The sequence below is a fragment of the Monopterus albus genome, unplaced genomic scaffold, assembly GCF_001952655.1.
Source record: "Monopterus albus unplaced genomic scaffold, M_albus_1.0 scaffold173.1, whole genome shotgun sequence".
NCBI classification, from domain to species: domain Eukaryota; kingdom Metazoa; phylum Chordata; class Actinopteri; order Synbranchiformes; family Synbranchidae; genus Monopterus; species Monopterus albus.
The window spans coordinates 102,124-128,428 of record NW_018128053.1 but is presented as its reverse complement, the minus strand read 5'-3'; the positions used below and the strand labels follow the sequence as shown (position 1 = coordinate 128,428).

The 26,305-nt window shown below is 40.2% G+C and overlaps 3 protein-coding genes across 6 annotated transcripts in view; all 3 read right to left on the bottom strand.

Annotated features, from left to right (window-relative positions):
* Window positions 1-61: 61 nt before the first annotated feature.
* Window positions 62-7,592, bottom strand: il13ra1 (interleukin 13 receptor, alpha 1). Its single transcript, XM_020616257.1, has 10 exons — window positions 7,316-7,592; window positions 6,127-6,269; window positions 5,492-5,621; window positions 5,220-5,319; window positions 3,344-3,543; window positions 2,828-2,961; window positions 1,402-1,525; window positions 1,135-1,231; window positions 974-1,049; window positions 62-634 (listed from the first exon to the last, which is right to left on the bottom strand). Exons 1-10 carry the CDS (start codon window positions 7,443-7,445, stop codon window positions 548-550), a joined length of 1,221 nt encoding a protein of 406 aa, XP_020471913.1. The 5' UTR covers window positions 7,446-7,592; the 3' UTR covers window positions 62-547.
* A 1,756-nt stretch (window positions 7,593-9,348) lies between these two features.
* LOC109969420 (interleukin-13 receptor subunit alpha-1-like) lies at window positions 9,349-15,905 on the bottom strand. The gene is made up of 10 exons (XM_020616294.1): window positions 15,520-15,905; window positions 14,485-14,630; window positions 13,675-13,840; window positions 13,479-13,578; window positions 12,985-13,148; window positions 12,679-12,809; window positions 12,263-12,413; window positions 10,929-11,028; window positions 10,609-10,693; window positions 9,349-10,523 (listed from the first exon to the last, which is right to left on the bottom strand). The coding sequence occupies exons 1-10, from the start codon at window positions 15,590-15,592 to the stop codon at window positions 10,425-10,427; spliced, it is 1,215 nt and encodes a 404-aa protein (XP_020471950.1). The 5' UTR covers window positions 15,593-15,905; the 3' UTR covers window positions 9,349-10,424.
* An 882-nt stretch (window positions 15,906-16,787) lies between these two features.
* Window positions 16,788-26,305, bottom strand: part of dock11 (dedicator of cytokinesis 11) — a 56,360-nt gene continuing 46,842 nt past the window's right edge. For 2 of the 4 annotated variants that reach the window (XM_020616287.1, XM_020616288.1), the window contains 8 exons: window positions 26,046-26,168; window positions 25,203-25,316; window positions 24,338-24,484; window positions 23,619-23,829; window positions 22,147-22,337; window positions 21,788-21,888; window positions 21,498-21,636; window positions 16,788-18,326 (listed from right to left, as the gene is read on the bottom strand). In XM_020616287.1, coding sequence (XP_020471943.1) covers window positions 18,237-18,326; window positions 21,498-21,636; window positions 21,788-21,888; window positions 22,147-22,337; window positions 23,619-23,829; window positions 24,338-24,484; window positions 25,203-25,316; window positions 26,046-26,168 — 1,116 coding nt within the window. In that variant the 3' untranslated portion in view covers window positions 16,788-18,236. Of the gene's footprint in view, window positions 18,327-19,919; window positions 19,962-21,497; window positions 21,637-21,787; window positions 21,889-22,146; window positions 22,338-23,618; window positions 23,830-24,337; window positions 24,485-25,202; window positions 25,317-26,045; window positions 26,169-26,305 lie in introns of all 4 variants that reach the window. The other 2 variants (XM_020616291.1, XM_020616289.1) reach the window with 2 other exon arrangements.

The window sequence follows — 26,305 nt, the reverse complement described above, 5'->3', positions numbered from 1 at the left end:
GGAAGATGCCTGGACGTGTGATGTTAATTTTGCCTGTGATCCTTTGAATAAACCAGCACGGTTATTTTTTATATATCCAAGTGGTCTGCGTCGTCTCTCTGAGTTCCTGGTTAGAAGAACTGGGTAATATCTTACATGTCCAAGGTGTCTCCTAGAAGTAGTGCCTGAAACACAGCAGTGCAACTTGTGCACTGCCCTCTCTAGATAACAGCAAGTAAGCCTTATGAAGGTAGATATCACCGCATCCGTTTGTGTAATCATTGCATGAGAATGCAGCAGTAGGCACTGTTGTAATGTTCAAAAGAAAGGTGGGGGTTGGAACTGACTTCTCCTATTACATATCTGGCTACTCAACATGCCAAAAAAGGCCATTTTTTGTTTTAAATTTTGATAAGCAAACCAGCCCTTTCATAAAAGTGTACTCATAAGTATCTCCTGGATCCATCAGTTAAAGGATAAAGTCTCTCAAACCTTTGTTGAGCCAGTTCAACAATAAATTAAGAGACTAGTTGTTCCACATACAAGTTGTCACCACTGCAGAGATGTGTCAGTGGTCTGCTTTGTTGATTTGGGGATCAGTCACCAGAGTGATTTTGCAGTTTTCTTCTTTCTCTGCTGGGATGTACAAGCTCCCCTGAGAAACAAAAGAAGAAAACAATTATCATTTGTTTAAACTACAAATCACCGAAGTGTAAAAATGACATATTGTGATGACTACAGGAGGTTACTGCACCCAGCACAGTGTGTTGTTTCTATGTAAGGATTTTAATCTATTGTCTGTACGCCACACAACGGCAACTGCCATTTGGTCACAGCTTCATATATACAGACATGAGAGTGTTACCAACCTCCTCATCTGTCCGGGCAAGAAGGCAAATGAGTTTACTCCCCAAAAGGTCACATTGTTCATTTGATAATTTAAGTAGGCAGGACAATCAATGAGTAAGCCATATTAACAAAACAAAACAGTCACCTTAATGTTGTTGTTAGAAATATCGCTGAGGAGGTCCCGAGGTTCTGGTATTTTAGGGAAGATTTTTTCCTTATTCCTGTGAAGTGACAGTTAAATATCAGAGGTAAAGAAAAACGAAAAGGCCACAATTGGCAAGAGTTAAACATAAAGACTTTACATACTTCCTGCAACACACCAAAGCGAGGACTACCAGGCCAGCAAAAATCAATGGGATGAGAATGGCAGCATACACCAATGCATTAGGATCTGTATCTGCACCTGCATGGAAAATCATCAGCAACATTATGATCAGCAGAGTGTGCATTACACAGCTGTAGTGTTGTACAGTATGTGTCTTTAAAAACTACAATGCATAATTTCCTATACTTAGTGGCTTTAAACCGCTGGACATTTCATTTTGTAATGAACAGAAATGATGATGACCATACCAAAACAAATCTGGTCACTCCACGGTGTCTTCCCTTTATCCATCTCTGCTTTGATAGCCATGCAGTATGGACAGTGAGAGACCATGTTCAGCTGAGCCGATGTTTCTGTGTTTTTGGTTATAGTCTGGAAGAAAGTAAGGGGACAACTGTAATAGCGAGAAATGGATATAACAATATGACTGAATTCTCTAAAAGCAAACTACGGCTGTAGCAACATAAATCTTAGAAGCAACTGCATACCTTATGTTGAATGTAATCACTGTTGTTTATAATACGTGGAAGTAAATTTAAGGCATTATTACTATAATCTATATGAATTGACGGATACAGATTTATGTGGTTTTCCCCTGTGAATATTCAGGCAATCTGGTGGCACTACAAGACGAGTCAGGGGTCACCAAAGTCTGCAGGGCTCATTCGCTGTGGCTGCTAAAGTTCCACTGTCTCATATTGAATTTTGATGTGTGAATTTAAGTTTTTCCGCTGTTTTACTTGATGTGAATTTTCAAATGATACTTTCACTGATTTTGAGCAACTTCAGTGTAGATTTTCTTAAAAATGGCAAATTAATGTGGTCATTAATTTGTCAACCCTAAAATGAAAAAAAACTTAAATAGTCCCATTTTAAAGGTACCTATAGCTGAGTCTTTGACCACTAGTAGCACCCTGGAGCATTTGCATCGGGTGCCCATTTTGTTGGTACTGAACATTAACATGAGGAGAATGTGAGCAATTATCCAGTAAATGTAAATTAGGGTCACACTCAGTAACAAGAAAGCACTTTGTTCTGCGAGAGGACAATGTTTTTGGCCATCCGGCCTTCATCAGTGCCACGGTCTCACAGGACAGCTGCTTCTTTAAACACTCCACGCAGGTGAAACCTCTTGAGTTAATGAGCCTGAACTTGGCTGAGTACTTATTCATGAAGCTAGCCGAGTTCTTAGGACACAAGTAAAAGTCACAACATTAGAAAACCTATTACTGGGCTTTACACAGGGTAGAATGTGCATTATCCTGGTAGGTTAATGCACCAATTTTCCCTGAGTGTGATGGAATCTGTACAAGACAATGTGGGCAATGCTATTCACATTCCTGCCACTTGTTTTATATTATTCCTCTGGCTGACAATCGCTGGCAACAATGCAACAAGGAAGAGCAATACGCCAACAAAAACAAAGAAGAAGACTGCAAGCTAGCAAAGCAGAGGATTTTCAAAGTAAAATATTTCAATGGCTGAACTTCTTTCTATTTAATTTTCAATATTACATATTCAGTAGTCGTAGTAGTTTGATTTTACAATTAGATATTCAGTTGTTTCTAAGATCCAATGGATCACATTGAATTCTTACATAAAATGAACAGACTAAAAAGCCACAGATAAATTTAAATACATTGTAGAGAAATATTGTACAGCTGTGTCCCTTACCTTTACTTTATTACACTCAGTTACATTAATTATGAACTTCCATGTAGACAGATCTCCGATGTCAGGAGGAGTCCAGCTAACACTGAATTTATCTCCTGCTTTTTTGACTTCCCACTCAAGGGGAGGTGGTCTCACTGTATGGAGCGAGGCACAGAGACAGAATCACATAAAGACAGTAACCTTGATCCATGACTCATAACCTTAACCTTGACTCATAACTAGTCATTAAACAAACTCCCAAATCCCCATCATACACACCCACATTTTGCTCTCTTAAAATGGCTGCACTGTGTTGTATGATTGCATCATACTCTACATTACACAAGTTCATATACACACACACACGCAGAGACAACTACACTCACTACACTAACTGCTGAAACATTTCCAGGAAAAGACAGAGAGCAACTTCTCCTCTACACTAAAGAGGATTTACAGTGTATTTCAACATATTCCTTCTTCCACAGGATTTTTGGCACCAGACTAGCAGTGACCAGTCCGCCCGTTGCTTACCGTCTTGACTAAAGTCTTTCTTGAAGGTGTTCCTGACAAGCATGTCATTCAGAGTTCCATTAAACAAGATGTGGATGCTCTGTGCGAGCTTCGCTTGCAGATCACAACCAGTCCTCACGCCGTCAGTGTAATTGTATGATGAACACTCTTGTAAGCTGGGTAAAGGATCATCAGGGGACATCGTGAGATCCTCATTCAATAACCTTGGAAAGGCAGAGAAAAAGGCAATTTACTTTCAGGCTGCATACTATTCCTGAAATCCTACAAGAAAATGAATAAAATGACAACAAAATGAACAAACATTTGAATGAGCCCAATTTCAGTCACATTTTACTACTCATTAGCATTCTTGCTGAGTTTGGTGAGGGTTAGTGCTACACTTAGCTAATCATTAGGATTAAGGGAAGGTAGGTCGGTAGTTAATAATTACCCTAAGGCCAATTTCTTGTGAAATTTTAATGTAAGCTGATAAGATTTGTAAATTATTGATGCAGCAGAACTCTCAAGAGTGGTGCGGTAGGTAGAGCAGTCATCTCCCAACAAGAAGGTTGAAGGTTCAAAGCTCGGTGCTGGCAGTCCATGTGTTGAAGTGCCTTGGGCAAGACACTGAACCGCCCCCGATGGTTAGAGCCATCAGTTGAGTTGGCGCGGCAGATGGCTGCCTTCAGTTCTGTACCGGAAACAAATTCCTTGTGTGTAACATACTTGGCCAATAAAGGTGATTATCCTTATCCCAGTAACACTATTCTATTTCCTTTCGTCTTGTGACCAACGTCTCAAAGTCAGAAAGCTGAAACTAGTTTCCTTATTTACCATTTTCATGTCCCCTGCTATTATGTGGCGTTCTTGTGACTCACTGCTGTGAGTTACGAAACAGTTATGAGACAGTTAATTATAATAATTTTATCACTTGGGCTAGCTTCATTCCAAGTGAATCAGCCTGTGCTCATTTTGCCACAACAGCGAGGTCAAACTAAATCCCAGTGAGCTGTGGACTCACGCTGGACTTAGTTAGATGCTAAGTGACAGCAACAATCTCTGTAGCTTTAACAAATGCTACTCAAACAGGAGTAAATGGTGCATTTGCTGGGGCCTATTTTCAGATGCAGATTAATACACATTTGCTCTAGTGAGTATTTACGGCTGGATGGCATGTGTGGGATTAACGCAAAATAAATTACAGTAGTTCATGCTAGTAAAGGAACATGTCACTTTGCTGTTTTAACAGTGGCACAAAGGAATAACATATATCAGGATACACAGCCAGTACATACAAGTAGGATCATTTACTTGTTTGGTTTTTATTTTCACAGGCAAAAGGATCACAGGATTGGTTGACATAAGGAAAATTACCTGCCAGATTTACCCTTTAAATTCCTCACATGGCATGCATTAGTTTAATCTTATGAATGCTGAATGTTATACAGGCATAAACTATACTGCTGATATTGTTTTCAGACTTTCTGTTAAACTTTAGCATTTGATGATAAACTTCATATATGCTTTTCAGCTTTGGATTTCTAAGATAATGTTTGTTTGCGTCTGCTGGAGATAACAGTCCACCCTCTTTAATGCTACATTACCAAACATGGCTTGGGTCTCAAAAGTCTCACACAGCCAACACATAATAACATCGGCCAGGGGCCTGTGCTGATAAAAAGTGGAGCTATTACACAAAAGGAATTTAGCCATGATTTAACAACATTTCTGCATTTGTGATGAAATGAAATTTAAGGAAATGTTGCAATACAGCTTGCTCACTTATATTGTTTAGCATGTCAGTGTGACCTAAGACAACCTTTTCTAGTTTAGTTCTGTTTGTTTTTTGTTTAAGTACACTATTAAAATAAATAAATAAATAAAACAAACAACCACATACCGATAGAAAAAACTGAGCTGTGGAGCGTGACTGGCTGGGAGCCAGGAGCAGTGACTTTGTCTGGAGGAATAGATGTAGCACTGCAAATCTGTCACCAACTCTGATAGGAACACAAACATGTACACACATTTTAATGAACAAACAAATTAGTCCAGTTCATGTTTGAGAAAAAGATTTAGACCACATTTCATTGTCTACTCAAAAGAATTCAAACTTGAGAACAAAACCTGGGTCCTATGAAGTGGTGGGTAACGGTGAGCAAAACGACCTACCTGGGTAGGTGACGTTGAGGGCAACTGTCTTACTCTTAGTGCCATCACAGTCACGTGTAACAGACAGTTGCAGAAATTCTCCCTCCATTGCCATGAAAGGTTTAAAGGGAGATGATGGAATAAAATCCCTCTAACAGCAAAGAAAAGACAAAAAAAAAATAAAATAAAAAAACAACTCATCATAGCGAGTGTTCCCAGCGAGACAACCCAGTGTGTTACAGGTGATGTGGTTGCAATCAGAAATAGAGTTGGGGATTTTTTTCAGAAAAAAAAAGACATTATATAATTGTAATGCTGTGAACTTTACAGTATCACCAGCTATTTGGGGGGTCTTCTATATGTTGTTGGTTGATTTCGAGACTTCTGTGATTTTGTTTTTAGCATTAATTGTTAGCACAAGCATGCCAGCATTTAAAAAATGCAGCTCATGCAGGTGGTTTATGACAAAATCTGGACTTTGAATATGTTCGAAATGTGACTAAGACCTGAACTATGGCTCTGAGCTACTTGTAATCAAGTATTTTCATTTTATGCTACTTCTATTCCCCTACAATTCTGAGGGAAATATACTTGTTACCTAATTTCATTTACTTGACAGTAAAAGACCACATGTACATTATAATATGCATACTTACATCTGCGTAGTCGGGGTCTTTGTTTTTCCTCTCCACCACATATTGGCAGTTTGGCAGCGAATCCTGTATTGGTGCCCAGGACAATTCCAATACAAAATCATTAATCCACATCAGGGATACATTTTGTGGTGGCAAGATTTGGCCTTAAATGGAGACAGAAAAGAGAGAAACCCAGTAACATGGGAATTCAGTGTGCCTTTTATTAGCTTCTTCTTGATCTGTGAACAGCTCCTATTTATTCCTTTCATTCAGGCTGCTGATATAGAATCCAGTGATGGAAAGTAGCTGAGCACATTTTCCCAAGTACTGTACTTAAGCACAATTTTGGGGTAAACTTTACTTTGGTATTTTCATTTCCTGCTACTTCATACTTTGACTTCACTACATTTCAGAGGCAAATACGGTACTTCTTACTCCACTGCATTTATGTGATAACTTTAATAACTGGTTACTTTTCAGAGTCAGATTAATAATACAACATACACTATAATCACAAAACTGTATTGATTCCTGGTAGGAAATTCATAAGCTATCAAGCAGTAGGTAAAGTCCTTCAAATTACAAGCACATTAGGTAGTTATAATTAGCTCCCCTTTTACCTGCTGGAACATCAAATGTGATGTACACAATAATAGATCAATAATTAAAAGCCAATAATCTGATACACATTAATGTGAAATGTGCCATTCTGTGTAATACGTACTTTTATTTGTGGTACTTTAAGCACCTGCATATTTTGATACTAATACTTTTGCACGTTTACTTATGTAAAGAATCTGAGTGCTTCTTCCACCACTGGTAAAATCATTAAAAAGGTTCTTCTTTGACTCTGTTTACATCAGTGCAGCAGGATTTTCTGTACACTCAGAAGGAGCAGGTCTGGGTCAAGGAACTGAATTTCTAAAAAAAAAAAAAAAAAAAAAAAAAAAAAAAAAAAAAAACAATAAAACATCTGCTCTGGGGATTTCCAAAAAGCCTTTCGGTCTCAAACACATTTCTGCCTCCCATCAGTCCATCAGTGTTGTGTAGTGTTTGGGGGGTGTTGCTCAGCAATGACGACCACCGGGACCTGACGTCAGCATCGGGAAGCCACTGGCTACATACAGTCTATAGTCTTTAAGGCGGAACATTCTTCAAACTGCGCATAACAAGTTAGGGAAATAGCACGGATGTGTATGTATGTCCTTACCTATTTGGGATTCGGCCATTTGAAAACAAAAACTTAAAACCAACAAACTTGGGAACATCCTGCTCTCATCTCCTCTGCGCGTTATTCCATATATTCCACAGCCGCTGGTACGACGAGGAAAGGTTTTCATTTAATTGCTGTCGCTCCTGAGGACTGGGGTCTGAATACCAGCCTGCTGTCCCAGTTTAAGGAAGAGAAGTACGTACGTGTTCGCGTTCCAAACCAACTTTCGTTTCCAGTCTCTCTGAAGGAAGGAACAGACTCGGGAGCTGGGCGTAACGCACACGCACCCGCCCCGGAGCGCTTACACGTATTCCCAAACGCACAGCCGCTTCACTACAAAAGACCAACTGAAAGCTAGTTCCATTGAAACCCAGCCTTTTTCTTCGACCTTTGAAAAACATGCTGTACATGAAGTCCTGAATATAAAGCACCTTTTTTTAATTATTGCTGAGTATTACACACACCGTATAGACTGGCCAAAGTTTAAGATTATAAAGCCAAATCCTTTGTAAAGGGAGCAGAATGTGCCAGTCATTTGTGAGGACTGAGGCTGATACCTTCACACGTTCCTGTAGTAGAAATATTAAATGAAACATAATCTCAGTGCTCCCAGCTGTGACCTGCCCACTGACACTAAAGTCCTTGCTGTGACAAGCCTGTTATTTTTGATTAAACCATGAGGCTGAGAGTGGTATGTATCACTGCTTGGTAATCCAGTAAAGCACAAAACAAGCAAAGAAACAAAAAACAAAACACTGCCCTCAGTTTAAGGAAGGAAGGAGTTTTTACTAATGGTGATACAGCATTTCCGATTTGGGACATAAGAAAGACAGAAGATTGCACAAAATCAACAGACTGGCAGCAAAGGTGTGAGCAATTTAACGTATACCCAGGTGCATTTGGTGCATTTAGGCATCAGTGTGTCTTCCAGAAAAGCTCATACAGGTTTGATTGATTTGATTTTGATTGATTTTATTCTTTCAAACATGCAGAACAGAACAAATGAACAAAAGGCAACAACACACATAATTACACATATCCAACCAATGCTAATCCAAAATCAGTTTGCTTACACATATTACAAGTTTGAATGGAGTAGGAAGAAGTCAGACTTATCCAGTCCTACCCCATGACATCATATTATACAAAAATTAATGCATCATTGGCTGCAAGCAGTATCCTTAATACCTTCTCGAATAATCTTATTCTTGCATATATCTTGTATAACACATACATTTATATTTATGTTTAAACTCCTCAATTCTAGTACTATTTTTCATGTCCACAGTTAAATTATTCCATAATTTGACCCCACTTATAGAAATACAAAATCTTTTTTTGGTTGTACGTATAGCATGAACCCTTAAATTTAAGTGACCCCTTAAGTTATATCCCCCTTCCCTTTCATCAAATAACTTTTGGATTCCACCAGGTAATAAGTCGTTCCTGGCTTTATACATAAACACAGCAGTCTTATATTCCACTAAATCAAAGAATTTTAACAATTTGGACTGTATGAAAACTGCATTTGTGTGATCCCTATACCCCATCTTGTGCACAACTCTTATCGCTCTCTTCTGTAATATGTACAATGGTTGAAGTGAACTCCTGTATGTATTTCCCCAGTTTTCAACGCCATACTCCAAATATGGCAAAATCAATGAACAATACAAAATCCGCAATGCTTTGACGTCCAGCATATGTCTAACCCTTGCCAATATCGATATATTTTTAGCTATTTTATGCTGAACATGTCTAATATGAGATTTCCAGGATAATCTGTCATCAACCATTACCCCCAGAAATTTAATTTCATATACTCGTTCAATGTTGGCACCCCCAATTCTCACTTGAAGTTCATTATGTGGTCTACGGTTCCCAAATACCATATATTTAGTTTTCTCTAAATTCAAAGATAGTAAATTATTATCACACCATTTCTTTATCTTCCCAAATTCCTCTGAAACCCTTACAGAGAGTTGCTGTAAGTTTTCATCTGATGCCCAAATGGTAGTATCATCAGCAAACAAAACCATTTTAACAGTTTCAGAAACCTTACATATATCATTGATGTATAATATAAACAGTTTAGGTGACTTTATATCTATGACTGACAACAAAGTGCCATTCCTTTTGACATGCACTAATAACAGATTGACAGAGGACATAAAGTGAAAATGAAGATGTCTGTTCCAAGATAAGATATTAGGAATTCCACTGTTGCCATCCCTCTTTGTTAAATTTCACAGAATAAAGTCTTTTTTAATCCTGTTTTGGATGTGATGTAAGGATTCCCAGCACTATCACAACACTGGTCCTGTGCTATCTGTCATGTACATACCCCCTCAGTTTCTTATAAGACAGTCTGTGCACATGCCTTGACTAAACTGGGTTAATATGTTTGTGGAGGTCAGGAGAATCACAGTAGCTCTTGGCTTCCTGTACATTCTTGGGATCACATCACCACTAGGTTATTGCTTCCTGCCAACTTCTAGCTGATATGAAGGCAGTCACAATGGCATTTGTTCACCTTTACTATAAAGATGACTCAAGCTGTGGCAAAGCAGTAATCTCTTCTTTTTCTTCCTGCTTTCCCAATCTTTCTTCCATTGTGATCTCTGCTATTTGTACCTCTTACTGGCAGGACCATGCCAACTTATGGTACGCCACTCTTATCGTAGCAAGCATGCACGCCACCCTCATTCTCATCTTCATCTTCCTCATTTGCTCTCAGTAGGAGGATATCTTGTTCTGTTTGCATTTCCCCGTCCACAGCTGGGCAGTGCCTTTAAGGTGTCTCCAAGGATTCGGTACATCTCCTTGTCCTGTCTGTGACACACCTCGGCAACTGCACAATGGCACCATGTTAACTTTATAACAGCTGAAAATCATGTTTTTGCCAGCCTCGGTGTGCTCAAGTCACTACAGCACAGGCGCAGCAGAGCACACCCCTGGCCACATCTGGCAGACATGCAACTGACAAAAAACTTTCAACCACAACAGGTCAGTAAATCCAAGCTTGTTGTTATTCTCTAAATGGTCCTCATTTGTTCAGTGAGAGTGGAAATCCAGCTGCACTGCAGGAACTGCTTTGTACATGCACAGGTCAGGAGGTTTGCTGAGGGTCACCGTTTTCCTTCACAAGGATAATTTTGCAGGGGTCAATGGCTTCTGGCCCTGGTATGTACAGTCTTCCTGTTGTGTTCTGAAAAACAGCAGCATAATGAGTGTATGTGTGGCAGAGAGTAGGCGAGTAAAACATTAACATTTATATTTAATCTAAAATATACCTTATGTTCCTTGTTTCCATTTATCACAAGTTCTTTGAATATTGCTGAAGGGTCTGGTATGATGGGGCAAATAATGGACCTGTGCCTGTAAACAGACACCATAACAAGCATGTCAGAGCCAGCACATAACATCCAACAGGCCCTATTAAAAGGTGTTTGTGTGCCCTCTGCTGTTTTGGTAGGATGATTACATCAACTAGTGATACAGATTGCAAAATGTGGTATAAATCTATTTGTTCTGTCTACAAACATTTTGCAGCAGATAAATGAAATTCTTTGACTTAGTCCTTCATAGGCAGAGTTCTCCTCCCAAAACATACCTCCTGAAGCAGTAGCAAGACAGGATGAGGCAGACAGATAGAACAATAGGGATGACAATGGCGACCACTGTCCCTGTCATGTCAGGAGGCACATTGACACCTGTGGAAAAACAACACGCAAAATCATTTCCAACTTTTTTTTCCAAGTCAAAAGTGTAATATGCACAATTCAAACTCCAGCTACATCCCAATGACTTACATCCTGCAGTCACACTATTTGCTCAAATTCTTGTGTTCTGTGTGATTATTAATGGGAAATCAGTGCAACAGACAAGGAAGTGGAGAAACTACACTAAGTCCGCATATGAGTGTGTTTTTCCTCACAAAAGCACACATTAACTGTTTTAATTATTATTTTTTTTATTTCCCAGTGTAAATTTCTCTCAGTGTTAATATTATATTAAAATCAATGGTAATGATCAGCTCTCAAAATATATTTTATGTATTAACAGTGTTCATCACTGTCCTCTATAGAGTATTTTATGATGATACCACTCGAGGGCTCTAAAACGTCCAAACTGTATACATCCCTACTGGTCCTGTAGAAGTTCACAGGGGGTTGGAGCCAATCCCACTCGGTGAGAGGTGGGGCGTACCCTGGACAGGTCACCAATCTATCACAAAGCTGACACTACCACTCACGTTCATACCTAATGGTAATTCAAAGTCACTGATCAATCTAACCCACACGTCTTGGAAGCTGGAGTACCTGGAGGAATTCCATACAGGCACTGGGACAACATGCAGACTCCACACAAAGGCCCCGGTCGGACACAAGGTTCAGACCTGGAACCTCCTGAACACAACCCCACTGTACAGCCTTTCCAAACTAAATACTTCACTGTCACATGGCTGCCACGAGGCAGACATGTTCTGCTTGGTGTTAGAACTGTACACTGACTCATCAGCAGAAATCCTATTTGTCCAAGTTGTTAACATCATGATGCTAGGAAATTAATATTGATCTTGTAAAGATAATTTAAACAATAACAACAAAACAGCCTCCAGTACAAATTTACTCTGTCTTCTAATTGTATTAAATTCTCTAATGGCTGTAATAATGGATATCTATTCATACACTCTGCTGGGGACAATGTACATTATTAAATTATGTGAAAAGTACCTGGTGAAAGAGAATATAATGTACAACATTGAGGTATGCAGGCCAGTATGACCAATATACTCTGTGAGAACACTATCTCTTTTTACGGCTTTTGCAAAATGGCATTATTGAAAATGTCGCATTTAAATAGACATAACAATAAGTCACTTGATATTAATCTTGTTTTAGTATACCTAATAAATACACTATGTAAAACTGGTGGGACAGTTACCGTAAGTCACAACTTCACTGAAGTCACTGGATATCGCTGGGCAATATTTACTGGTGAAGACTCTGGACTGGAACTTGTAAAGGCAGCGTTCATTGTAGTGCACACGAGTCGCATGCATCTCTCCCCTCGCTACAGTGACATTCTGGCATTCCTAAAAAATAGCAAGCATACAGTACAAAAGCACATTGTTGCACTTTGTCAGGCAGAGAGAAACTCTTCATGTGATGGAATAACAATGTAGCTGCCTGGATTTAAATGGCTGGGTGTGAGCACATACATGTGTAGAAATACAACATGTATATATTGATGAAATACCACTTGTGTTGCCATTTTGGGCATTTGCTAAATGCAAAGCTTTATTTCACAAAAGAGGGAGGACCACATTTTTAGACTAACACTTCCATGTGACAACTTACTCTATGCTCGTTGCATTGTGTGAAGCAGAACTCATATATCCAGTCACAACCTCCTCCGACCTCCGGAGGTGTCCAGTTCAGGTAGAGGTGACCTCCCTCTTGGTTGATGCTCAGCTTTGGTGAAGGTACCGCTGAGGAGACGGTAACAGGGCAAAACATCCATAATATTCAATATTTTACTTGGCAGCAAAAGACTAAAGTCAAGATTGAGTCACTGTTTATAAAAGCATTTAAATGACAGATGTTTTATGTTTTTTTCATAGTTTCTAATTACACCAATAAAAAATGATTAGAGCTAATACCAACCGAGCAGAGGTGTAAAGGTACCACATCCTGCTTCAGTGCACACAGAAATGCAGATTGTCTTATTTGGCTCAATTTTCAGGTAATAGCCATTCCTCGCTCCACTGCTGTAAGGGTGAGCGCACCTTTTTAAACCTTTTATAAGTTCCTCAGAACGCCCATAGACCCTGTAATGACAAAATGGGGAGTAGTGAAGGCTTTAACTGGCTCATATTTTACCAAAATGAAAACAACACAGAACTGATTTGGCTTGCTCTTGTTAACTTCAACCTCACTATTCTGCAAACTATGGATGCTGCAGTTCCTTCTGTCACCACTAGGTGCTCTCACAGACTGATACATGTTCCCAAATTCAAGCAACACAAGCAAGCCTGAGTAAAACATGAAAACGCATCCACATGTAGTTTTTCATTCAATGCAAAGAAATGTCTTTCTGCAAAACTGTGGTGAATGTGGAGACACTAATGTGGAGACATGCCGTATCTGGTAACTCTCACCTATATGAGAATGACATGTTAAGGGACTGATTTACTGGGATCCAGGAACAGTTCATTCCACTGGGGTCAAGTAAACATCTGAAGTCCTTCACCACTTCAGCTGCACAGCATAAAAACAAGTGTTGCATGTGGGATTCAGGTCTGACTCTAAAGCATCAACACTGCATTCTTGTCATCTCAGCATTGTGGGTCTTACCTCGTGGCTGGCGGGTATGAATGGTTATAGGCACAGATATGCTGTCATTCCAGCCGTCACAGGGATTTGTGATAACGGCATGAATGTTGTATGTCCAGTGATCAGAATGCGCTTCCTCTGTGAGAAAGATGTCTGTGAAATGTTTCATTTGAACGCGCTTCAGACTCTGGAAGACACAACATGGCAATTATGATATTGAATTACAGAACATTTGTCATTGTCTTTCTTACATATGTCTTCTCATCTGCGCTTCAAATATACAACACACACTACTATAGTGATCTGAAAGTGTCTGCACTCTACTATAGAAGACATACATTTTTTATGACATTATACAGTAATTATTACTGTTTTCAACAGCCAACTCTCAAATATCAAATACCAGAGATTCCTGAAACACATTTTTTCAAAATGATTCCTGTTCAGTGTCTGAATGAATTAATGAAAAGATGAATGAATAAAATGAGTAGATGCTTTTTTATAATGCACGAAGATTAAAGTGGCAATTTAGCATTGTACATCCTTATAACTGGGAATCTAGCGAGACAGAACAAATGGTCAAAACTGAAGGACCTACACCTCCCACGGTGCAACTTGATACTACCGTTCATTTTAACCCTCCCTGTCTGGTAAATGCCGTCCCTTTTCAAATTCAACCCCAAATTAATTTGAGGGCTCGGTTCCAGTACTCCTGGTGAACTCACTAAACATGATGCATAAAATTGATGGAGTGCCCCTTTAAGTGTAACCTGTAAGCTGCCTGGAATCAATTCATCCCACCAAAAAGACCCAGCTCACTCCATTTCCTACTTGTGTTGGTGAGTCCTGCGGCTGGGCTTCGAATTGGATTTGACAGCTGTGTGGCAAACCACTAGGCCTCTCCCAGGACCAAGACAGGTTCACAATGAACGGATCAAGCCATTTATATTGTGGCATTGTCGGTGGAGGAAGGCGATCTGTAGGACAAGAATTTAAAAAAGGAGAAATTAATCTTAATTTTTTTTACAGAACTATACTGTTCAAAATAATCACTCCAGCTCCAGTAGTCACTGAATTATTTCTTATGCAATTATTTTAGGCACACCGTCCACATTATGTTTTCCTCAAAGGCAAAATAAAACCATTTCCAAGTCTGCGTTATTTGACAGTCAGCTATGAATTTACCTTTATATCAAATGTAGTACAAATATACTAGATTACTACTGACATAGGCTGGTTAGATGGCCCTTCGTGAGAGATTCATTAAAGCATTTCAGCTGCAGTGTTGTTTACCTTTTGTAAAACCACTTTTACCTATGGGACTCAACCTGTTTTAGCACCATTTAGTCCCAGTTTCAACTGAACATATTCCATAACAAGTGTTAACATTATGGCAGAGCCGTGTTTAGAGACTTTTAGTTGCGCAGTTAAGCACCTGAGGTACAACCATTAAACGAGGACAAACGAGGGCCGTTTGTAAAACTGGGTAGAAAATGTTCGAAACTGGGCCAACTGGAAATGTTTCTGAACTAGAAATGCCTCACCCTATTTATTTACAGGATAAGTGTAAAAATCTCAGAGGTGTGCAAACCAATTATAGAATCCGTAGTTTACAAACCGAGGTTAAATACAGAGAGAATAAACAGGTTACTAGAAAATTAAACTATAAGTATTGTAAAAATTATAGTTGGCTAATAAAAACTGAAGAAGATCAAGAAATGCCAGTTAAGAGGTGTTCAGCTCTGATCTAGGATCGAGAGTGCGTCACAACGAAATTGAGTTGTTGTCTACCAACCACTGTAAAACCTTTATCAAGCGCATAGGAGATCATTTACTTATGTATCGTTATAAAGGGAACACCATTACCTGCGTTACAGCGGAATACCGCTGTCATTCCGGTCCATATTAAGAAGACAAAAAACTCCAGAGTAAAAGTCATGTTGGTCCCGAGTGTCTGAGCGTTTCTCAGTAGGGTCTGGAAGCGCGTCCCTTCCCTCGGTGCCGAGTAAAAGACAGTTAGTGCCACTGCATGCAGTGAGCAAACATGATGCCAAGGATGATAAATAAGAAAAAAATATTAATAATAAGCAAAGGAAAAGGGAAAGTAAAGCCAGACCAGAAAAAAGCTCCTTATTAGTCTCGGTGTGTCCGCAGACCGCGCCGGGAGCAGCTGGGTGGAGTCGGTGTTGGAGTGGGAGAATTACTGTAAAGACAACCACGCAACCACAGTAACTCGGTTCCCACCCGCAGGCATCAAAGAAAACATGTAGCTATAGTGAAAGAGACTGCGCATGTCCGTGATGATCAATGCAATATCACAAGCCGCTTCCACTGTCCACTCCAGGAAGTCGAGAGTCTCTAAATGAGTCTGTGAATCTAAAAAAAAAAAAAAGAGTCTGTGAATCATTAACAAGATTGTGTGCATGGTAATGGATTGCGCAGAATCAAACGGAGTGCGCAAGGGAAATCATATGCTCACTGGACATTTAGGATGAAAGATAAGTCTCAGCCACTCCAGTTCATTACCTAACATCTCAAATGGGAACAGGTAAGTCAGTCCTAACGTCGGGGGGGTCACAATGAGATCAACACTAAGTAATACTCAAAATGGCTTAATTGTCAAACAAAACAAAAAAAAAAACACTTCTCTATTTCCTGTAATGAAACTCAACAGCATCAATTATCATTTGTCATGACAAGCAAACTGAAACTTGTGTGTACAAATCAGCGGAGTGCCCCACACAGCACACAGCAGTGTGCTTACTTCTTTGTTTGGCTCTTTTCCTCTTCCAACATGACAATGCCAGGTCCTTAAAGAAATTGTTTTGCCGGTTTGGTGAGTAAGCATTTGACTGGTGCGTACAGAGCCCTGAGGTGAAACACCATCACTTGTGCAATTTCACAAACATTCTTGTGGCTGAATAGGAACAAACCTCTGTAGCCAGTGTGCGAATCTACTGGTGTGTATGCACAGGTGAGGTGTGCAACAATGTGAAAGAGAGAGAGAGAGAGAGAGAGAGGGTTTGAGAGGCTGTTAAAATGAGCTTTTTCAGGTGACAAAATAGTGTAACCAGAAAATCCACTCAATCACAACACAGTCTTCCTCTGTAGATGGAGTTGCCCACATCATGGAATTGTTTTGAGCTTTTTAATGACGCCTTAGTCACTTTTCCAGGTTTTATTGGAAATAGGCTTTACAAAGTAAGTGTGTCAAGCAGCTGCGCTTCAGTTTATAATGCAATAAAAATGAAAAAAGGAAAGAAAACCTCTCTCCTAGGACAGATTTTGACTGAACAAGAGTCCAGGATGTTACAAATATAAATACATACATACAAACATACATGGATAAAGAATTCAATTTACAGCATGAGAACAAATTATGTACATCTGCTTAAATAGTATTCATCTATCTGCTAATTCAGTGTAGCACTTGTGAAATACTGTGAAGAACCAGCATGTGATGAGTCTTATCACTTGAGATACAAGCCTTTTTGGGAGGCAGAGCACAAAGGCACTGGGTCTACATTCACATGAGAGGAATTCTTCATGTACTCACTGAACTAAACATCGTCACACCATCTGTGTGTCCTGCCCTCAGACCCTCTGACTGCAAAAGTTCACAGGCCACAGAATGAGCCCACAGAATACTGTTTCACAATGATTGTTACAAGGCTCAGAGTATTCATAATCATAATCTTTTCTGGCTTGACATTTTTAGCCAGAATAATCTAAGGACACCAGATTTTTTTTTTTTTTTTTTTTTTTTTTTTTACATGTACAATATAACTGAGCTACTTTTGAATTCTGCAAACCCCTCTTCAAAGCACACTGCTTTAACACAGCCCTGAGGTTTGTCTTTTCATTCACTTTGGAACAGACAGACTTTTACATTTGTCATTGAACAAATAGGGCAGTCACTATAAGCTGCTGCTCTTATTTGCTTATCACAACCTGTCAAGCTAGTTGGAATGTGCTGCTAGCTTATGAAACCAACCCTTGGCTTGACAGAAAATACGTTTGGTTTCGGTGCCTGTCACAAGAAATCAGAACTGGTTGAGTTGGGATAGTGCTCACAGTGGCAGAAAAAAAAAACCGAACACACTGTGGTACAATGCAAAAGATGCTATTCCCATCTAAACGCTAACTGAAGTATAAAGGGTGTGACATGTTCTGCATAGATCTGAAGGGCAACGTTGCTTAGTGCAGTATCTCCCCCTAGAAAAAGAATAAAGCCTGCAGTCTGTCACCAAGGCAGAAGAAAAGTGCAATGCGATCTACACCTGACATGCTGACATTTAGTTGGTGTTGCTACGATACATTCTCAGAAATACTGTAGCTTGAATAGTAGATGCGGCTGCCGTGCCATAGTCTTTCACCCCCTGACCACCCGTTGCACATCCAGGAGAGATTCTGAAGACAGCCAAACGGCATCTTCACCCAAGGGTGTTCTGGCAAGTGTAGCTGGGGGCGACCTAAATCAGAGAGCTGCCCTGTGATTTTCCAGTTAAGGTCCTAAAGGGAGAAGCGAGAGGACACACACAAGGGTGGATGGTGGCAGCAGAGGCAGCCTGGGAGGGCAGAGGTCAGCCCAGGTCGGTGGACATCCCGCTGATGGCATGAAACACATGGAGGGAGTTTTGTAACAGCGAGCGCATCATATCCTCCTGGTAGATCTGGGGTGAAAACAAAACACAGCATGAGTGGCAGCTCTCACAGGTCAGAGAGAAAACATAGCAAGCTGTAGGTTTGTTCACACACACACACACACACACACACACACACACACACACACACACACGCACACACTGATGATGAGGGAAGGTGAGGTTCAATGCATACATGCCAAATTTACAGCAAATCAGAAAAGTGAAAAAAATGTGTTTATACAATGAAATACATGAGACAAAGCTACAAATGTATGAGGTACATTGCAACAAACAAGAAAATCGGTGTGCACAGTACTCTTTGTTGCTGTGTGGGTCTTTGCACCACTTGCTTTTCTTATCAGTTTTTATTTGAACCAGTAGTTGTGTGGCAGCCGCATAACCAGACTTAAGTGTTTTATTGGTTTACCTGTTCATTTGGATTATTATTCCATTTGAACTGCTGAACAAATCTGAGATGTGGGTGGTGTGGGTGGTGACTCCGAGGCCTGGAGCCAGGCTTCAACTGTTGCTTTTTGTGTTCACAGTAGCAGTTGCTAAACAGCTGTATTTATGCCAACCGTCACGAGCGGCTAGACACCGGTCTACCAAGTGAATTACTTATATTGTTTTGCTTGCACACTCTTCTAGGCTACGATCAAAATGCCCAGGGGTAATGATTTTATTATCAATTGACCTGGCTCATGCCAATATGTGTATGCTTGATCTCAAACAGCTTGTGTAACACATCATGCCCCACAATGCAACACTGAAGGAATGACGCACAGTCCGTTCCTCTGGTTCTTCCGAACAGTTCATCAGGCAGCTGCTGAGCAATGGCCAAAGTGTTTGCTTATCCTCTTCACACACAAAAGAAAACATTTACTAATAGGCATAATAAAAACCAAATGGTCTGAAAACTGTAACCCACTATCACAAAACTTTCAGCAGCTCACTTCTAACACAGATATCAGTTACTTTGTTTTTATTTTATAAATTTGATTTAGGGTAATGTGATTATATAACTATCCTGCCCTTTCTGCTGTTTAAACATCTCTGCAAGTTTCAGCGTCACTGTTATATGCTGCTGAATTAAACATGCTCCATCAGATCCACACTAAATATTTAAGATTTTTCTTATCAAGAGGACAAACTTGAATCCCCCCGGTGCCACAGAGAAGAAAGGCTTTGCTACTACAACCATGGCTGCACACCCTGGGCCCCGAGTCTGAGGGCAGAAATCAGGATGACATGTTTATCTGTAAGGACCTTGGTTTGTTTTGGAATAACTGAGGTAGCAGTACAACCAGGATGCTATTTTTACATGGGCACACATTCAAATGCCATATTCTAAGATGGAAATGCTGAGCGGTCCACCAAGTTTGTCACTGGAGGAACATCTGGCACCACTGCCAGAACCACTGTCACCCTCTGAATGCATGTTAAGAGCTTTACATTTGAATGTTATTTGACATTTACCACCCATTTTTAAAGCATTTCCATTTTGATTGTTTTTTTATATCTAGATAAATAGATTTACTTTTGCATTTGCAAGAAATCAGCTACAAAAGGTGCAGATGTATAATTAGTGTGTATCAAAACAAAACAAAAACACAAACTGACCTTCAGCACACTGAATGATCACATTACCTGTGTTCCTTAAAGCTAAAGGCCAGCACATTGGAGAGAAAAAGTTAGACCAGTTAGTTGGATCGTATCAGAGCAGGTAAAGTCAACTCAGATGTCAGCAGGCACAGTCACACACTGAAACACAGCCTTACATTAACACCTGAACCTGGGATAGTTGTGCTGCGATATAGCCCCTTGTACATTCCATTTGTGTGACGAGATCAAAAGTAGCACATAAAATAGAGTGGACGGGCACCAGTGAAGTCATGTGCCTTACCATAAACAGAAGATGACTGCAGCATGACATCAAGGAAAGCACATGTTATACAGACATGTTCCTGAGGCCTGAGCTGGTAGTCACTGTAACAGCTCATCACACAGTAATGCAGTGGAACATCTAGTTTGTGGATCACCAGGTCTAACCAGTGAATCGATCCTACTTTTGCATTCAACTCACTCTTTGCAGAATCGTTCACTACGATGATTCCTGCACGTTAAATTAATACAGCTTCCTGCTGCAACTCCTATGACTCACTTCAGGTCTGATCATTCCAGATATTAAACATTAAGAATCAAGAAGTATTAGTGTGTTCTGCGGTCAGCCATGTTGCTGAATGGGTCAAGGACCATTAGGCTCAGCAAAGGTTTGTGAAATCAAGCCTATATTAGTGAAACCAACAGGGAAATGTGGTGATAGTGGTGCCAGTAATACTTTCCCATATACAACTGGACCCCATCAGCATCATTCACACCGTATATTAATAAAACTAAACCGCAGTGTAATTAACTTTAGCTTTTCCACAACTCGAGGTAATTGTCTACAATAAAAAATATAAAAATTATTCATAAACAGATGTGTGTGTTTAACGATGGATAAAAAAACATGGCGGTGCACTCCATGGCAGTTGGAGGTTAATGGTTTGTGTGTGTGTGTGTGTGTGTGTGTAAAGTTTGATTCAGCTTTGTTAACACTGTTGGTACATGGCTGATCCCACTATTTGCTCACAGTGGATCAGATTAACATGCCTTTTATGTGGAGCATGCCTCACTGTAATGCAACACTAATGGGATAACACTGTGCTGTGTGGTGCAGGAAACCCCTGAACTAAGGGAGGATCTGAATGTAAACTGGGTGATCTAACCACTACTGTGCCACCTGCTGTTCACTGTGTCCTGTGGTTTCTGCCAGATTTAATGAACAAAGGCTAAAATGTCATGAACCTTTTATAGAACTGTAAAAGCATGGATTAAAGGAATGCCCCGTGATGATCCACTGAGCACTACAGTATCAACCCTTAATCACAATAGACAACTGGGACAAATCATTCTGACTCACCTATCCACCCACTCAGCATGCTCTAGTGAACAGAATACAGGATGACATGTTTATTACTTATCCAGCCACAATTTGGTAAAGAGAAGTCTTCTATCATGTACGGTTGAGTGGCAGAGTGCAGTTTGCCTATCAAAGCAGTGCTCTGTGTCAGAGGACGTGGGTCAGAGTGTGACGAGGCGCAAACAAAAAGCATTTCACTCCCCCAGAAGATTTTACTGTTATCTGAGCTAGATTACCTGCTCATGGATGATGTCTGACAGCTCCTTCACCATTTCCTTGAAGTTGGCCTTCAGGCCCTCATGGTACTCAAACTGGTCCTCTTTGATCAGACGCTCGTTGATGTCCAGAGCCATGCTGCACGCCTCAACAAAACGCCTACCATCATTAAGAATGACATGACAAACTTTAATCACTAAACGAAAAAAAGTGTTGGCAAGATACAGCTCAACATTATTAAAGGCAAAACTGCAGAATAATTAACATGACAATCACCAAGCAGTCATTTAGTTTGAAGGGAAAATGGTACCTGAAAATGTCTTTAAGGTCTTTCACTTTCTTGTTACCAGACTGGTTGGATTTGCTGTCATCCAGGAATGCTCTGGCATAGGCCATGGGACCTGCATTCACCTGTAGCAACACATTCCTGAAAATGTCAATTCCTATCCTCTGCTTAGTGCACAGCAATCAGAATGTAGTTAGTGTTTTCTCAAGGCAATCAACTGACCCAGATCAATTTTGTGTAACAGCAATTTATGTTTCTCATTCATTCTCAAAATTTAACAAATAAAGTGTTAAAATGTAACTGAACCACGCTTTAAAGTGAGGGATGTGTCAAGAATATTATATGTTCCTTTAGCCGAGTCTCTGAGTGACTGAAAGCTTCACCTGCACAGAGACGCAGCCCTGCAGTTTGAGCTGCAGTTGGATCATGTCCACCTCTTGGCTGGAGCAGAGCTTGGTCAGCTCCGCTGTCCGCGCTTTCATCTCATCAATGGCCACATCCACCGGCTTAAGCTCCACCTGCTTCTCCCCCACCACGTCCACACGCTTCTTCACATATGGGAAGGTGTTGGCAGCTGGAGTTAAGAAGGCAGGCAAAATTTCACTAAAGGTCAGCTTCAGGTGATCTGTTAGTTGCTTCTTATATAAAAGGAAACATGATGATAGAAGCACACTGTATGAATGTCTCTGTAGCTTACTGTGACAACACAGTGGTTTGGATGGATTGGTAGACAAACAGTAAAAAGAGCAAAAGCATCTGTTGTTTTTTTCTGCTGTGTCAGTGAGAACAAAGTGAGTCAGAAAATCACAAAGTTAGTTTGTGAATGTTTAACTGTAGTTATGTTCTAAAGCCCAAACAAACACAGTCACACATCTGCACAATCCTGTGGGAAGGATTTTGTATGAATGCACCCACAAGACATGTTTCTGTCTGTTCTGAGGTAAGATGCACTGTGTGTGTGTGTGTGTGTGTGTGTGTGTGTGTGTGTGTGTGTAGCCCTGCCCTCAGACGGACACACAGACCTGAAACTGGATGCACATAATTACAGGCTACTGTAATTCCCAATTTCTATTTATAAACATATCAACCTAAAGCAGATAACAGCCTGTTTGTTTCATTTTTAAAAATAAAATTCATTGGCCACCAAGTACACAGACCGTCAGACGTCGTGATAAACATCACGCTTCTGGTACCAGGATGGTAAAGCAAACACCAGAGCAGCAGTTTGCCAGCTGTTTTACATTCAGTGTAAAAGGGCTTAGATCAAAAAATCTGCCTTGAATGAGGATCGAGACACCGTTTGCTGTGATCTCTGTGTAAAAGGGGTTTATGTGTATTGTCTCTCTTGGTAACAACTGTGCGCACACACACACACACTGAGGACTGTTTATCTAGTCGACTAGATGGAATAACATTTCTTGAGGGGGATTATGTTTCCATTGTAGCTAGAGGGATCCTAACATCCAACTACAACTTGTTATAGTAACCAGCTGTTTTAATGTTTACCCCCATTTACTGCATTGTACACGTGCACAGTGCAATGAATGTGTAAACACTATAAAAAAAAAGAATAAAACAAATACTCTATAAAAAATATTGCACAAAGCATAAATTATGACTTGGCACTATGAGAGGTGTTATTTTCTGACATAAGATACTGTTTTTGATGCTAAACATAAATTAAAAAAAACAAAAACAAAAACAAAAACCGTCTTGGATTTTATCTCATCACATGACGACTCGAGGCACTATGAAGTTTAGCTGACAGGCTTGATGAAACTGCTGAAAAGCTAAGAACCTTGCTTCCCTATTGACACTGCAGCAAAGCGTTTGTGTGTAAATGTGTTTCATGTACTTGTGAGCACAGTCCTCTTCTTGCACTGCTCCTCCACCCCGCCGTGCTTTTTGCCCGACAGTGTGTACGGAGTCTCAAACACAAAGCGGTTGATGTTGTGGCACTTCTCAAAATCAGTCTTCTTTTCTTGTGCCTCCTTCTCATCAAAGTAGGGCTTGACGAACGTCACCTGGACGTAGGCGAACTTAGGGTCCAGATCTTTGGGGTTTACCTGCAGACAAGCAATCACCTTCAGCAAAATATCGATATGAAGCACAACATGTACATGTCAGATACAAACAGGAGGAATGGTTTAAAACACAAGGAGGTTTATATCTGATGAGCCTTGATCTGTTCAGTGTGAATGGCTGAAGAAAAAGATGTCATCCAAAAGCAACTGAAGCCTTCCCAATATTTCCATGGTGGTAAAATATCCCCATACTTTAACCACTTTGTTGCTATAACACATGCTGCCTCACCAGCCTCCACTGGCTCAGGTTTTAGCCAGCACAACAAAAGCAGTCAAATAAATCAGTTCCAAACTGCCAACTGAGAGTTAATGAATCCATGGAAAAGGAACTCAACATTTCACACAGTCTGGTAGAAACATGTGGCTTTCTAAGTAAACATAAGAGCGGCGCTGTAACGTCAAATGACTTATTTTCATTTCTGACTGCATTTCAACTAATATAGCAACCTGCCATTCACACTGTCCCACTTGTTCCTTTTATGTACTGCACCTTGTTTGAGTCCTGAATGATCTTGACATTTTCCGGGCCAAACTTGTCCCCGTAGAGTGTCAGCAGCCGCTGAGAGATTTCAGACAGGCCTGTGAGCTTGGGCTCTTTGTAAATATACTCCTTCCCATCCTCGTCCTCGAAAAAGCCCTGTGCAAAACACACCGCTAAACCTTCAGCTATAAATAGGATGAGACACAGTCAAGCTCAAGTGTGCTAGAAAAAAAAAGCTTTTAAACAACCTATTTAATTCAGTAATACATCTTAAGTAATTAGTTTCTTGTGTGCTGTCAAAACAAAACAAGTATAAATAAATTCATTTAAATTATGAAACTGCCTTTGTGTCATCGCTATGCCACTGACCACATAACTCATTACTTTCAGACTGAAACTGTATTAATAATTGTCTGTCTGTTTACCATGTGGCTCACAAGATAAAAAGCCTGGTGCCCCAATATCAGCGTATTATTACTACTGATAATCATAATTTGTATTCCAAATATGCTACAACTTTATGCTAAGTGATGTGTTGGCAAAGTTCACTTTATTCTCCTTTCTATTAATATTGACTTTTCACCTTCTCTTAAAGCTTCCTAACAAAGGTGGGAGTTAAACTTTACTTCATGAAATGTTTTGTTATTTCGGGTATAATGCGATACACTGCGTGATACACTGCGTGACTGCCTGAGAAGAGAAGGGCCACACACATAATTGAGTTTGGCTGCAGTTTACACAAACCCTTGTGCATGCACCACAGTGTCATGTGTCTCAGGTGCATTTCTTGTATGTGCAGGACAAACTACACAATATGTCGCACTATGCAAACTATGTCCTAGACAAAACCCTTGAGGCTGATATTTGGCCTCACCTGTCCATAAAAAGCCACTCTGAAGTATGTGCCAAGCAGCCTGCGGCCTGACTGTATCACCTCCATTATCTTGTTGTAGGCTCTGTGCAGAGTGTCGTACAGGCGGCTTAGTTTCTGGGAAAACAGGACAGATGGCATCAAAGTTGGTCAATTTTGTGATCGTTTCTATATTGGAGCAAATGGTCAGTGTGTGCAGAGACAAACACATGTGTCTCAGTTATGTAATGTCCCAACAAATGTCTGCAAAACACAAGAATTAAAGTCTGCAGTGTTTCTATGTTCATGTCAATAGAAGATAGATAGAAACTTTATGCAGCCTCAAGGTCCAAATTCCAATGCTATGATACACACATATAGAATGGTTTTTTGTACCTTTTATATGATAACATAGCATACCACTGGGTGAAATATATATAAAGGCATGGTAATCCAAACAGGTGATAAAACAAAAAAAAGGAGCTTAAGGGCATCACACAGAGCAGTTTGTGTTTCAAAATGATTTTACTTAATTGTGTTTCCCCTCATGGTTGTTCCCTGTGTGGGTTTACTTCCACATTGCAAAAGCATCAAGGTTAGGCAATCTGAAAACTGAAACTGCCTGAAGGTTTGAATGTGAATCTGTCAGACTGGGAGCCTCTTCTTGCCCAGTGTGCGCAGGCAGGCTCTAGGTTCCCATGACCTTGAGCAGCATAAGCAAGTTTTGGATGGATACAATCAAGGTACCACTTCCTCCAGCATGATGTTGCTTTCAAGAGCACAAGAGTAGAGCACTTTGCAAAGAACAGAATGACTGAACAGTATGTTTATGCATGATATCTGAGTGTAGGGATGACTCTACAGTACCTCATACTCATGGCGCTTCTCATAGGTGGGGATAATGAGTTTGGCAATGTGTGTGATGAGCTCATAGCGCTCCGCTTTCCACAGTGCCTCCACACAGACCTCCAGATGTTCTACCAACACTTCCTAAAGAGGAGCAGGGAATAAAAGACAGAACATTCACATTTGCAGCATTAGCAAATAAGATTTAATATTAAGATTAGGGTTGGGTGTCATTTAAAATTGCCAATACAATACTCAAGTACTGATACTAGAGATGGGTC

What these genes read in the sequence shown, in the direction of transcription:
- il13ra1 (XM_020616257.1), bottom strand. Translation starts at nt 7,445, where the DNA reads ATGAAAACCTTTCCTCGTCGTACCAGCGGCTGTGGAATATATGGAATA. An exon ending in AATGGCCGAATCCCAAATAG is followed by an intron (nt 6,270 to 7,315) that starts GTAAGGACATAC and finishes TCTCCATTTAAG; the next exon opens with GCCAAATCTTGCCACCACAA. An exon ending in CAAGAAAGACTTTAGTCAAG is followed by an intron (nt 2,962 to 3,343) that starts ACGGTAAGCAAC and finishes CGCTCCATACAG; the next exon opens with TGAGACCACCTCCCCTTGAG.
- LOC109969420 (XM_020616294.1), bottom strand. Translation starts at nt 15,592, where the DNA reads ATGACTTTTACTCTGGAGTTTTTTGTCTTCTTAATATGGACCGGAATG. An exon ending in AACATGTCATTCTCATATAG is followed by an intron (nt 13,149 to 13,478) that starts GTGAGAGTTACC and finishes TTGTCATTACAG; the next exon opens with GGTCTATGGGCGTTCTGAGG. An exon ending in TCTTGCTACTGCTTCAGGAG is followed by an intron (nt 10,694 to 10,928) that starts GTATGTTTTGGG and finishes GTCTGTTTACAG; the next exon opens with GCACAGGTCCATTATTTGCC.